At 42.8% G+C, this 13,630-nt stretch overlaps 1 protein-coding gene across 2 annotated transcripts in view; it reads left to right on the forward strand.

Moving 5' to 3' along the window:
- Positions 1–4,932: 4,932 nt before the first annotated feature.
- LOC126248453 (uncharacterized) overlaps positions 4,933–13,630 on the forward strand; it is a 509,517-nt gene continuing 500,819 nt past the window's right edge. For both annotated transcript variants that reach the window (XM_049949446.1, XM_049949444.1), the window contains exon 1: positions 4,933–5,063. In XM_049949446.1, the coding sequence (XP_049805403.1) occupies positions 5,021–5,063 (43 nt within the window). In that variant the 5' untranslated portion in view covers positions 4,933–5,020. The remainder of the gene's footprint in view (positions 5,064–13,630) is intronic.

The following is a 13,630-nucleotide window of genomic DNA, read 5'->3' on the forward strand; positions in this document are numbered from 1 at the left end:
ATAGGGATAAACAAGTAAAATATGATTCTAAGAATTGGTAAAGTAATATATACTCCAACCATCCGCTATGATCTCTAATTATCCAGCGTAAACATGATCAGATCTGTAACTATCTTACGAGGTGAATACTATGCCGTGGAAGGACTGTAATAATAAAGTCAGTTTAGGAAAGCCACATTCGAACGACAGCCAGTATTGTCCAGTCAAATCATTCTCTTACCACCAACACTAATCAATTACAGTAGCGAAGTGACTAATATTTTCTGTTTCTTTCCAAACATTTTCGTAAAACTTGAAGCAAATAATATCCAGTCCAATGCTGATACACAGGTTACAGTAATGAACACTGTCCTAATCAACAGATGATGCTGTATAACATACCTGAAACCACTGTGTAATATTCCTGTTTATGTACTCTTATACAGGGTGAGTCACCTAACATTACCGCTGGATATATTTCGTAAACCACATCAAATACTGACGAACAGATTCCACAGACCGAACGTGAGGAGAGGGGCTAGTGTAATTGTTTAATACAAACCATACAAAAATGCACGAAAGTATGTTTTTAACACAAACCTACGTAATTTTAAATGGAACCACGTTAGTTTTGTTAGCACATCTGAACATATAAACAAATACGTAATCAGTGCCGTTTGTTGCATTGTAAAATGTTAATTACATCCGGAGATATTGTAACCTAAAGTTGACGCTTGAGTACCACTCCTCCGCTGTTCGATCGTGTGTATCGGTGAGCACTGCAACATACATCGCGTTTCTACAGAATGATTTGCCAACGTTGCTCGAAAATGTCCCACTGGAAACGCGTCGACGTATGTGGTATCAGCATGATGGTGCACCTGCACATTCCGCAATTAACACTAGGCTGACCCTTGACAGGATGTTCGACGGGCGTTTCATTCGACGTGGAGGACGCATAAATTGGCCAGCCCGTTCTCCTGATCTTACACCTCTGGACTTCTTTCTGTGGGGTACGTTAAAGGAGAATGTGTACCGTGATGTGCCTACAACCCAGAGGATATGAAACAACGTATTGTGGCAGCCTGCGGCGACATTACACCAGATGTTCAAATGGTTCAAATGGCTCTGAGCACTATGGGACTCAACTGCTGTGGTCATTAGTCCCCTAGAACTTAGAATTACATAAACCTAACTAACCTAAGAACATCACACACATCCATGCCCGAGGCAGGATTCGAACCTGCGACCGTAGCAGTCGCACGGTTCCGGACTGCGCACCTAGAACCGCGAGACCACCGCGGCCGGCACACCAGATGTACTGCGGCGTGTACGACATTCATTACGCCAGAGATTGCAATTGTGTGCAGCAAATGATGGCCACCACATTGAAAATCTATTGGCCTGACATGTCGGGACACACTCTATTCCACTCCGTAATTGAAAACGGAAACCACGTGTGTACGTGTACCTCACCCCTCATGGTAATGTACATGTGCGTCAGTGAAAAAGACCAATAAAAAGGTGTTAACATGTGGACGTAATGTGCTGTTCCAGTCTCTTCTGTACCTAAGGTCCATCACCGTTCCCTTTGGATCCCTACGTAATTCGGTGCTCTCCGATACACACGATCGAACAGAGGAAGAGTGGTACTCAAGAGTCAACTTTAGGTTACAATATCTCCGGATGTAATTAACATTTTACAATGCAACAAACGGCACTGATTACGTATTTGTTTATATGTTCAGATGTGCTAACAAAACTAACGTGGTTCCATTTAAAAAAACGTAGCTTTGTGTTAAAAAACATACTTCCGTCCATTTTTGTATGGTTTGTATTAAACAATTACACTAGCCCCTCTCCTCACGTTCGGTCTGTGGAATAGATTCGTCAGTATTTGATGTGGTTTACGAAATACATCCAGCGGTAACGTTAGGTGACTCACCCTGTATAATAACCCTTGATGTTACTTAAGAAAAATATTTCAAAATTATGGCAGCTGAATCGAGTGGACGGTAAGGAACTATTTCTTTTAAATGGTTTATAAAAAGGCATACTCTTGGGAAAGGTTAACGTTTGTAAATCCCTTATATGATACTAATATTTGTTCTGCGAGGTTTTAACTACTATATCTATAAAGAAAGCGACATTACAATCTTTTCTTCCTCGCTTTCTGGCTGTGGCACAATACGGATATAAGTAAATTCATTGTACATTTTGTCATTAGCAATTGGACCACTGTATTTTAAACTTTGTTTTATTTTCCAAAATGAACTACCTCCCAGGATTCCGGTTTTAGTTATATAATGCAAGTAACTTCTAACTGGAAGTGACTAGCCTGGTGATGGTACGATCGAACACCATAACCGTTCTGTCTTTATTTACTTCACTTTTTGAAAGTGGAACCTGCATCTGAATTCGAAGTCTCATTAACTTTATACAATATAGTTTCTTTCACATGAACATTAATTGTGTACAGGGTAATTCGTCTCCAAATGCGTATTTGACCAGTAATGATCATAAAGTTACTTTGGGACAAAATAGCACGTTTTGGAAACTCGTAATGATATTGCTACATGTGGAGTTTCGGTTGATCTAATATGCATACACTACATAACAGGTTTAATGTACTCGATCGGAATTATTGCCATCTGAGAGTGACTAGTTCTTTACTGAAGATGGTGGTCAGTTTAAAATTTGACATGGTGATATAGACTCTTGCTCCGTAATGACCATTCCAATGGGTGACTAAGCGAATTTCACAGTGTTCTCTGAACTTTTCCGTATGTTTGCCGAAATTGCGTTATTCATAACTTCAGAAAATCCTTTTCAAAGTCATACATCACAGAAGCCACCTTTCGGTGTTTAGAACAATGTATTCCTTCGATCGGGTACGCTGTTGACGGACGTAGTGCGAGTGACTCTATCCTGTTGCAAACTCAAACTTCAGATATTGCTGGAGCTTTTGATATTGTATAATGTACCTGGTGACAGCAGGGTCTTCTCAAACAGTGAACCAGTACTGGAAATCTGAAGTACTTTCTTGGATGTTAAATTTCTCACAACCTTTAACCAGGCCGGATGTGCTGTGTGGTGATGAGGGAGATCACTGATTGCGCTCTCTATTTCAGTTCTTGTAGCGGAGTTCGTAGCACGTATTCGGTGCTGCAGTCTACATCCTTATCTACTGGTGCGTCATCTTAGATCTTATACTTAGGCAACTGATCTACTTTTAATTGCCAGCAACAGGGCAAAAGCTCATTTTCTTTTTTAAATTTCCCACCAGTTTACGCATAGGACATTTACGACATTTGGGCTATTTTAACAATTCGCTTGAAACTTTCTTCCAAAGATATTAGCTGATTACTTCTAGTGTTGTACACCCATGACAGTTGTTTGTGAGAAAAATTCTGCGGAGTTGGAGTGAAGTATGTTTTGTTCTTATGTTGAGGAAATTGATAATGCATTTTCTTTCATCGAAGCCCGAATGAGAATAACTATTATCCAAAACTCTGACTGCAAGATGCGTCTCTTTTAATTCTTCGATTTATCTGGACTTAGGAATCATTTTGGGTAAAGCACAGTCGAATATGGGAAGTACCTGTTTCTGGTCAAACTAGAGAACCAACGAACCCATAGAAATTCCACAAATTTCCGGTAAGGATTTTATGCATTTATAATGTCTACGGGGAAACTCGTTATTTCAATCATCATCAACACAGCCGAAAGGCGCAGCGTCGCCTGGACTACTCTGTTGTTGTTGTTTTACCTTTTTTCTTTTAGTCTGATGCTTGCCATACATATCTTGTGCATTGTATTTTGTAGAAAGAATTTTCTTCTATTTATTTTATGTGTTAGCTATATACGGTAGTGTTTGTCCTATTTTATGTCTAGTTTGGAAGAAATTTTCTACCTCTGTGATTCTCATAGTTTCTCGCTATTTTATATGACAGTAGGCAATTAAATGATGTAATATGGTACACGATGTATGTTTGGTTTTGAAAATCTCCTCCTTCAGTTTTAACACCTTCCTCGATCTGCCTTACTATAGAAGTAAATTGTTACTCTGTGAAAAGTTTCTTGCTTGCAATTCATTAGCACGGTTCACTGTTCTACAATACTATTTTAGTGTGGAAATGCATCCACCGATAAAGCAGTCTAAAAGCTCTGCAAAGCGTTAACCTTAGAGCTACAAATTACTGTGGCTTTACATCACATTATTTGTTGTTAGCTTTGTGTCTTTTGTTCCCTAAGACTGCTAAATGGTAATATTGCTGACGAATGGTAAATAATATTCACTATTTATTTCAGGATTATTCCGTTTCGTAAACTGACATACGGCCAGGAGAGCGGTCTGCTGACCACATGCCCCCCATGCCCGCATCAAGTGACCCCTATTGATGAGGATGACACGGCGGTCGGTTAGTACCGTTGGGCCTTCATAACTGTTCTGGCAGAGTTTAGATTACTTTTGTTAGTATTTATTACGTCTTTGGTTTCCTGAAGGCAATGTTGCTGAACTATATGGACAAACTGTCTATCGATCATTGCTTAAGCCATTCGAAAGGTGTTATAATCAGTATGCATCACAATGAAGTGACTCGTTACGAAGGGTTGAGAATTTATACCTTTGGTCATGAATGCAATACGTGTAAACGTAGATATGTGTTAAAGTAAATATTTATTGACTGAATGTGGGAAAAAATGGGACCAACCGAAATGGAAAATTTACCTAGACACTTTGAATTTTTTAGATTCAATATACTCAATGATAACTATAACTTAAAATAAATTCAGCTGAGTTCGTATGTACTTGATTAACAGTTCTTTGGACTTCACTTCGTGAGTCACGATCGCAGTAGCGGGGAAGTACGTGATAAACTTTGGAACGAGGAATACTGCCCTCCATTACAGAGTTGTGACACATCGTCAGTGAGTCAGCTGCCGGCAACTCAGCAGTGAGTGCTGAGAGTAAAGCTTATTCGGTTGTCAGTTGCCCTGCAGTGCGTACGTCATCGCAGCGAAGGAGTTCTCAGCTAAAATGAAAGCCTTCAATTGGATCGTCGCCTTTCTTCTTGTCAACAGTAAGTCTCTTTACAACATTACAACTTTAACTTTTTATTCCGGTTTGTGTGCGGCTGGTCCCGGCGGATGTTCGAGTCCTCCCTCGGCCATGGGTGTGTGTGTTGTCCTTAGGATAACAGTATGTAAGCTTAGGGACTGATGACCTTAGCAGTTAAGTCCTATAAGATTTCACACACATTTGAACATTCCCGTTTGATGATGTATGTTATAAAGTGTTTCAATTCTGATACGGATACTGGTCCTCGCTCAATTGGCTAAACCTGAGATTCTTCAATTAGCGAGGCTCGAACAGATTTCCTTCCACATTAATATCTACAGTAGTAGTCTAACACAGATAACTTTGACATCGATGGTATGTTAAATTGCGTAACTTATTCGTAGCTTGCAGGTATGATGAGGAATTTGAATTCATTGCCAACCAAATCACCGGAGCATGTCTCTCACTATATTAATACTGTAAGAAACGATAGTAACTTGTAACCAGGTACATGAGTGCTTTAACTAGAACAACTGTTTACGTACCAACCGTCTCTTTCTGTACACTTGTCTTTCTGGCTTCATAAATGAAATACATTACAAGGTATCCTTTTAATCTGGTTACATTATGTGCCACTAGATGTTTCGTTTTTTCCATCCCTATTGGGGTAATGTACCGGCCATCATTTTTAGTTGTTGATATTAAATTTGAGACAACAGCTATTCAGTAACGGTGTTTCAGTATAGTCCAGTTTTCATTTCACTGTTGTCATACATTCGATATATTCACGAGACACATAACTTTATCATTCTGCGATGCGATCATTTCCGGAAATTGAGTTCAGAATTTACTTCCTAATCTACAACGAAAAAATTAGATGGGGCACCAAATCGGATTGGGCATGGCTGCGGAAAGGAACATTGTGAGGACTTTTCAAAGAAACTATCCTAGTAGTAGTCTGTAACATTTTGCAAATACCATGGGAACCAGAAAAATGCATGAGCGGACGGGTATATGATTTCAACTTCTCCTCAATACGTTTTCACTGCCACTTGTTTGAATTTATCTTGTATGTACGATACGGTAGTTGCAGGACACGCACGCGAATCTGTCAGGCCTTGCTCTAGACGGAAATAGAAATACACAGCCTGACAAAAAAATGTTAATCAAACAGAAGAGGAGGCGCAAAGGTAATTAATCTTAATGAGTTGAGAGGGTATTTTACTTCAGCGATGTCAAAATTGGGTCAAATTTAGAAAACTTGGCAGTATGAGGCCACATATCGGTAAGATGCTGCACCGTCCCTGGCCTGGATGCGTACACTAATTCGGCTGAGACGAGTTCCATCATCTCCTGAGGCAAGATGGCCCTTAACTGTTGTAACTGGTACTTGATATCGTGGATTTTGGCTCTGAGACGGAGTTGACATATAAGCTGGGTCCCCAAATGTTGCATCGCAGACTGACATAAGGATCTTATTGGCTGCTGGACTACCTCCACATCTTGCAAACTGTTCATAGAGATAGGTGGCAAGTGTAGGCGAGTGTTGAAAAATGGCACCACGATACCGTGTCATGAGCGGTAACACATTAGAACGCAGGATGCACGTGTCGTACCGTTGCGCCTTCAGAGTTCGTCCAGTCACTACAATTCTAACAGCCGTGACATAAAGCAGTACCTGATGGCTCCCCCACACCATGACGCCAGGAATAACACCCCTGTGCCTCTCAAAAACACTGAAAGATTTAGGTCACCTTCATATTCAAGATCGACATCCGGGGTAGTGCACAGCATGATTCGTCGCTGAATACAGCGAGATGACATTCATCAGCTCTTCATGCTTCCTCGCTAAGGCAACACTTGAAAAGCAGCTGTATGTGTTGTGGTGTTTACAACAGCTCACGCATTAGACAGTAACTCCCTTGTCCAGTTGCAGCTAGTTTACGTGTAATGGTCCGGTATGCAACAGAATGATGCAGGGAGTACATTACTTGCTCTCGGATGGTAGGCACAGATGTGAAGGTGTTCGATGTGCTTGACGTGCAGCGCGGTGTTCTTTCATTGTACTGGTCAGACGTCGTCAACCACAAACATGAAAAGTATGCGTGCCATCCCGTTACCATGCAGTCCAACATTTAGCCTCTGCCACATCCGAAAACCCCACAAACCTGGATGTGGCATGTCGGTCAAATGAGGGCTCAAGATGTGACTACTTTTAAACTCGGTCATGTGCTGATAATGCCGCATAAATGGCTACGCGGCACCTCCGTGTGCTTCACAGTGATCATTCAACGTCTGAGGCTGTTAATGCCCTTGTATACCCTACCGATACAAGTGCTACACATGTTTACATGGTGAAATCTCGACTAAATTACGATCATTCTTACGAGTAACAGTCCTGATAAGAAGGGAACTCCTTTTTCTGACGATAATATTCGCTATTGCCGGTAATCCTGTTGGCTGTCACTATACTTCAGTCAGAACTGGTCTTCTTTTTCCACTCACTCGTCTACTATTTCTACGGGAAGATTGAGTATACTATCGCAGATTTGCAGTATGCTAATCCAACTTACGTAAAATTGCTCTGACGACTCATCCTCTATTCATTTACTTTCTGATAAAAACTATACGGGCAACCCGATGTAATACGGAACTGATCACTAGTTATCACGAGAGGCTGACCCGCCAGTACGAAAGGACACATGAGTAATGTGTTTTCAGTACAGAAGCAGTAACAGTAGAATAAGTCGTTCCGGATAGCTTAGTGACTTTGAAAATGGACTAGTCGTTGGATATTATCTGAGTAACAAATCCATCAGTCACATTTAAACAGTCCTGAAGCTGCCCAAGTCTACTGCTGATGCTGTGACTGAGGTGGAAACACGAAGAAACAGTCGCAGCTAAATCACGCCGAGATAGACCGTGTATGACGATGTATAGCTACCGTCGAGAATTGTGAATATTGTTTATGAGGATTCGCATGAAATCAGCAGATCGAATAGTTCGTGAGTTCGAAAGTACTGTCAGCAGTCGGTTTAGCGCAATGATTTTGCGCAGAGAGTTAAAAAGAATGGTGTACAGTGGTCGAGGAGTCACTCACAAGAAATAAATTTCTGTATGAATACCTGTTCTTTCGGACATGTCCGAAAGAACAGACACGATCGGTGACCATGAAGCTCTCTTAGAATGAAATTATGAAAAAAACGAAACCCTAAGTTGTCGACAGGCGTTGATATACATCAACGGGGACACTTAAAAATGTGTGCCTAAACTGGAACTCGAGATCTCCTGCATACATGGCAGACGCTCTATCCATCTGAGCCACCGAAGGCACAGAGGATAGTGCGACTGCAGGGATTTATTCCTTGCACGCTTCCCGTGAGACCGACATTCTCAACTTAATGTCCATACACTACACTCGTAGTGACCGTTCCCATTACCCTCATTACTCGCGGCAGACAATCTTACCGAGTCCCGTAAGAGTTCGGTCAAGGTGTGTGCATCCACCACAGAAGAATGAGGTTAATGGCCGGTTAGCCTTAATTTATGAAGATGGTATATGTTCTTTCGAACATGCCCAAAAGAACATATCTTTATATAGTTAAGGCTAACTTACCATTATCCTTCTTCTTCTGTGCTGGATGCACACGCCCAGCCCGAACTCTTACGGGACTCGGTAAGATGGTCTGCCTCGAGTAATGAGTGTAATGGGCAGGGGCACTGCGAATGTAGTGTTTAGACGTTAAGTTGGGAATGTGGGTCTCACGGGGAGAGTGCAAGGGATAAATTCCTGCAGTCGCACTATCCTCTGTGCCTTCGGTGGCTCAGAGGGATAGAGCGCCTGCCATGTAAGCAGGTGATCCCGGGTTCAAGTTCCGGTCGAGGCACACATTTTCAACTGTTCCCGTTGAAGTATATTATGCAAAGAATAAATCACTGCTGTCGCACTATCCTCTGTGCCCTCGATTTCTCAGACAGATAGAGCGTCTGCCACGTAAACTGGATATCTCTGGTTAGAGTCCCAGTCGAGGCACACATTTTCAACTGTCCCAGTTGATGTACATCAACGCCTGTCGACAGCTTTTTGTCTCGATTTAATTATCATTTCACACATATCTGTAGTCAGAGTTAAGCGACGCTTGAAGTGGGGTTATGTGCGATGCCGCTGGACAGTGGACGACTGAAACGAATTATCTGAAGTAATAACTGACGATATACTCTGTGGCAGTCCGACTGAAGGATTTGGGTTTGGCTAATGTCCGGAGGACGTTGCCATCCATCATGAACAGTGCAAACAGTGAGGTAAAAACGAGGTGGTGTGGTAGTGTAGTGCTTTTTTTTATACGATTAGGTTGTTGTCTTCTTTTAGGACTTCGGAAAATTCTGAATGCAGATGCAATTGAATACCACTAACAACGTTTTATATTACATAAAGCAGGGGAACAATTTGGGACATTAACCGTTTGTAGCAGCATGACACTGTAAGCTGTCATAAAGCAGCAGCTGTAGGGGTATTGTTTGTGGACAATGATGTTCCTGAAATAGACTGGCTTGTTAAAAAACACATCCTGAACCCAATGGAATACTTTTGGTATGAGTTATAATGTCGACTTTGCTCCAGACACCAGTGTGCCGTATAGCCGTGTTCTCTGGTTTCGTGTCTTCAGAATGAATGGACTGTCAATCCCCCACACACACTTGGTGGTTGTTCCTTAGCTTTTTGTAATGTTATTTCGTTCCGAGTCCAGGTTTGATGTGACACTGATGTAATTCCGAAATACTCAGCCTATGAAAATGTGCACCTGTGTTGACTCGTTACTGGACGGTTCCGAGATGACTAACAGGAAACCAAGGAAGTACTGCTGTTGGGCAATTAGTCATTAGCAATTCTCTGAATCACTTGCTTATCTCAAGAAGTTCATACCCAAAGGTCACTTCCTTTAGCAAACACGTTTACCAACTTGTATTACACTCCTGTAAATGGAAAAAAGAACACATTGACACCGGTGTGTCAGACCCACCATACTTGCTCCGGACACTGCGAGAGGGCTGTACAAGCAATGATCACACGCACGGCACAGCGGACACACCAGGACCCGCGGTGTTGGCCGTCGAATGGCGCTAGCTGCGCAGCATTTGTGCACCGCCGCCGTCAGTGTCAGCCAGTTTGCCGTGGCATACGGAGCTCCATCGCAGTCTTTAACACTGGTAGCATGCCGCGACAGCGTGGACGTGAACCGTATGTGCAGTTGACGGACTTTGAGCGAGGGCGTATAGTGGGCATTCGGGAGGCCGGGTGGACGTACCGCCGAATTGCTCAACACGTGGGGCGTGAGGTCTCCACAGTACATCGATGTTGTCGCCAGTGGTCGGCGGAAGGTGCACGTGCTCGTCGACCTGGGACCGGACCGCAGCGACGCACGGATGCACGCCAAGACCGTAGGATCCTACGCAGTGCCGTAGGGGACCGCACCGCCACTTCCCAGCAAATTAGGGACACTGTTGCTCCTGGGGTATCGGCGAGGACCATTCGCAACCGTCTCCATGAAGCTGGGATACGGTCCCGCACACCGTTAGGCCGTCTTCCGCTCACGCCCCAACATCGTGCAGCCCGCCTCCAGTGGTGTCGCGACAGGCGTGAATGGAGGGACGAATGGAGACGTGTCGTCTTCAGCGATGAGAGTCGCTTCTGCCTTGGTGCCAATGATGGTCGTATGCGTGTTTGGCGCCGTGCAGGTGAGCGCCACAATCAGGACTGCATACGACCGAGGCACACAGGGCCAACACCCGGCATCATGGTGTGGGGAGCGATCTCCTACACTGGCCGTACACCACTGGTGATCGTCGAGGGGACACTGAATAGTGCACGGTACATCCAAACCGTCATCGAACCCATCGTTCTACCATTCCTAGACCGGCAAGGGAACTTGCTGTTCCAACAGGACAATGCACGTCCGCATGTATCCCGTGCCACCCAACGTGCTCTAGAAGGTGTAAGTCAACTACCCTGGCCAGCAAGATCTCCGGATCTGTCCCCCATTGAGCATGTTTGGGACTGGATGAAGCGTCGTCTCAGGCGGTCTGCACGTCCAGCACGAACGCTGGTCCAACTGAGGCGCCAGGTGGAAATGGCATGGCAAGCCGTTCCACAGGACTACATCCAGCATCTCTTCGATCGTCTCCATGGGAGAATAGCAGCCTGCATTGCTGCGAAAGGTGGATATACACTGTACTATTGCCGACATTGTGCATGCTCTGTTGCCTGTGTCTATGTGCCTGTGGTTCTGTCAGTGTGATCATGTGATGTATCTGACCCCAGGAATGTGTCAATAAAGTTTCCCCTTCCTGGGACAATGAATTCACGGTGTTCTTATTTCAATTTTCAGGAGTGTATATGGGCTTCCTGTGGGTCCTGCCGAAATACTTCTGAGCATTTTTCAGAGGTACTAGCTGAGTGTCTCAGAACAAGCGACCTACGGGCTCCACACGTTCGTTATGCAATAACCAAATTTTCTTATGTATCTTTTACTCCATCTGTCCATTTACCTGCACAAGCCAAAATGTACTCGTTACATTCACTGTTTACAAGGGTCTAATACCTCTCTCTCCTCATCGTCCGTAGCCACGACCTTCGATTTACCCTCTCGTGACATTTTTGGACTACAGAACCCTATTCACATCACTTAGAAACATCAGGTTTTTAAGCACTAAAATTGGTTTACCGAGGAGACTGCACACAGAAATAAACCAACCTGTTACATAAAAAATAAAAGCTGTTTCTAAATGGTAGCCAGAGTTTTATAATATTCTGCTAGTATTCTTCACAGTAATAGTGCACGACTACAACAGAGAAGATAATGAATAATATAGTTGAGCTCTGTAGCGTCACATCTCTAACATGTCTTAGAACTCAACCAGTCCAATAATTGAGCATGTTAGCTACGTGGGGCTATGTAAAAGTACCCACTGAGGGCAAAACATTAGCGAAGGTAGCTCAGTCCTATCCTACAATTTGTTTATAATGTGTCACATATCTAAGTTTGCCATATGCTGGACTGTGATGGTCTTGTGTAGTTAAGTGATGTGTTTGTGACGTTATGGAATGCTATTGGAGTGAAAGAAGAAGATAAGATCTTGTGCTTGCACATACTTTACTACTTTCTCAAGGCATCTAAGATGCAGTTGCATTTAACGTCAAACAATCCTAAAAATATCTGATTTCCTCAAACCATAAGTCACTAAAGGTTTGTATAAAATATTTTTTTTGAGAATACTGATGAGCAATATGATGATCAGGAGTTGTGTGTCAGTGTAACTGTTCCTCTTGCCTAGAAAATACAGTTGGTGAAACTATCTTCAGTGATCAAATTGTAGCAATCTAATCTCGTTCTGACTGTCACCGTGTTACATTGCTACGTAACTTTCCTACTGGTGGTGGTATAGTTAATGTTATAACTCGACCTGGTGTGAAGATTACCGTCGCTTGTCATGTCCAACAGCTCCTGCAAGCTACCCTCTGTAGTAATTGTTTAACAAGTTCGTGTGGTCAGCGAAATTACTGGCCCCTGCGAATTATTGCCGAGTATTAATGATTTGTAGCGGGAGGGTTGAACCAACCGGTAAAGATTTGAACGCAACGGATAACACAATATTTTTTTAGAACTACTGCAGAAGGCACCTATGCAGGGCTTAATAGGGAGCATAGAGCCATTATTTCCTTTCATAACCAAGCATTCAACTGTGGTACTGACTTTGATCTATTCTGTATGATGAAGGGAGGAAATAATTGATATTTATTCAATACCGATGGCATTTCAATAACTAGCAGAGTGTCTGTTGGAATATACATCGTCACAACTGCTCTCTCTAGTTAACATGATTCACTTTCGCAAAGTTATATTGAAAGGGCGAGGGGACAACGGACCTGGCCTCAATGTAATTGATTGCAGGCACACAATTATACCTAAACCCATACTTATTACAATCAATTACTTTAGGTCACGTAGAAAAAGCTCAGCAAGGACACTACAAGCGAACTCGGTCAGGGCAGAGGAGTATTCGCCTAAATATTTCAATTATCTTTAAAACGTACGCTGAAGAAAGGGTAGCAAGAGGAGCACTTTACTATGACTGCCAATTTTGGTTTAATCTTGCTTTCAGAAACAACACCCCATTACTGAGCTGGTAGGAAGAACATTTACTATCATATGGCAGGAAAATTTTTCAAGTCTTTTTTCCTTCAATGGGCATTAAAATCTGAACTTTCCTAGATAAAAGAGTTTAAACCGTGTTTTTTACCTAACGCACTTCATTATAGGCGAATCAAATAGTTACGAGGGCCACAAGAAACATTAAATATCACATCAATACTATTCCACACATGTGGCCAAGTAGCGGAAGCCAACGGAAATGCAAAAAATACGGACACGCAAGATTATTCCTTCTCTGTCTTTCACTCACCCACTACCATATGATTATTCACTCGACTACTACACGTTTTCAGACCGAAACTGCAGTTTACCAATGTGGCGGTTGCTCCAATTGACCACGTGGCGGGAAAGCAAGTACACAAAGAAAACATATGACAAA

The sequence above is a fragment of the Schistocerca nitens genome, chromosome 3 (genome assembly GCF_023898315.1).
Source record: "Schistocerca nitens isolate TAMUIC-IGC-003100 chromosome 3, iqSchNite1.1, whole genome shotgun sequence".
NCBI classification, from domain to species: Eukaryota; Metazoa; Arthropoda; class Insecta; order Orthoptera; family Acrididae; genus Schistocerca; species Schistocerca nitens.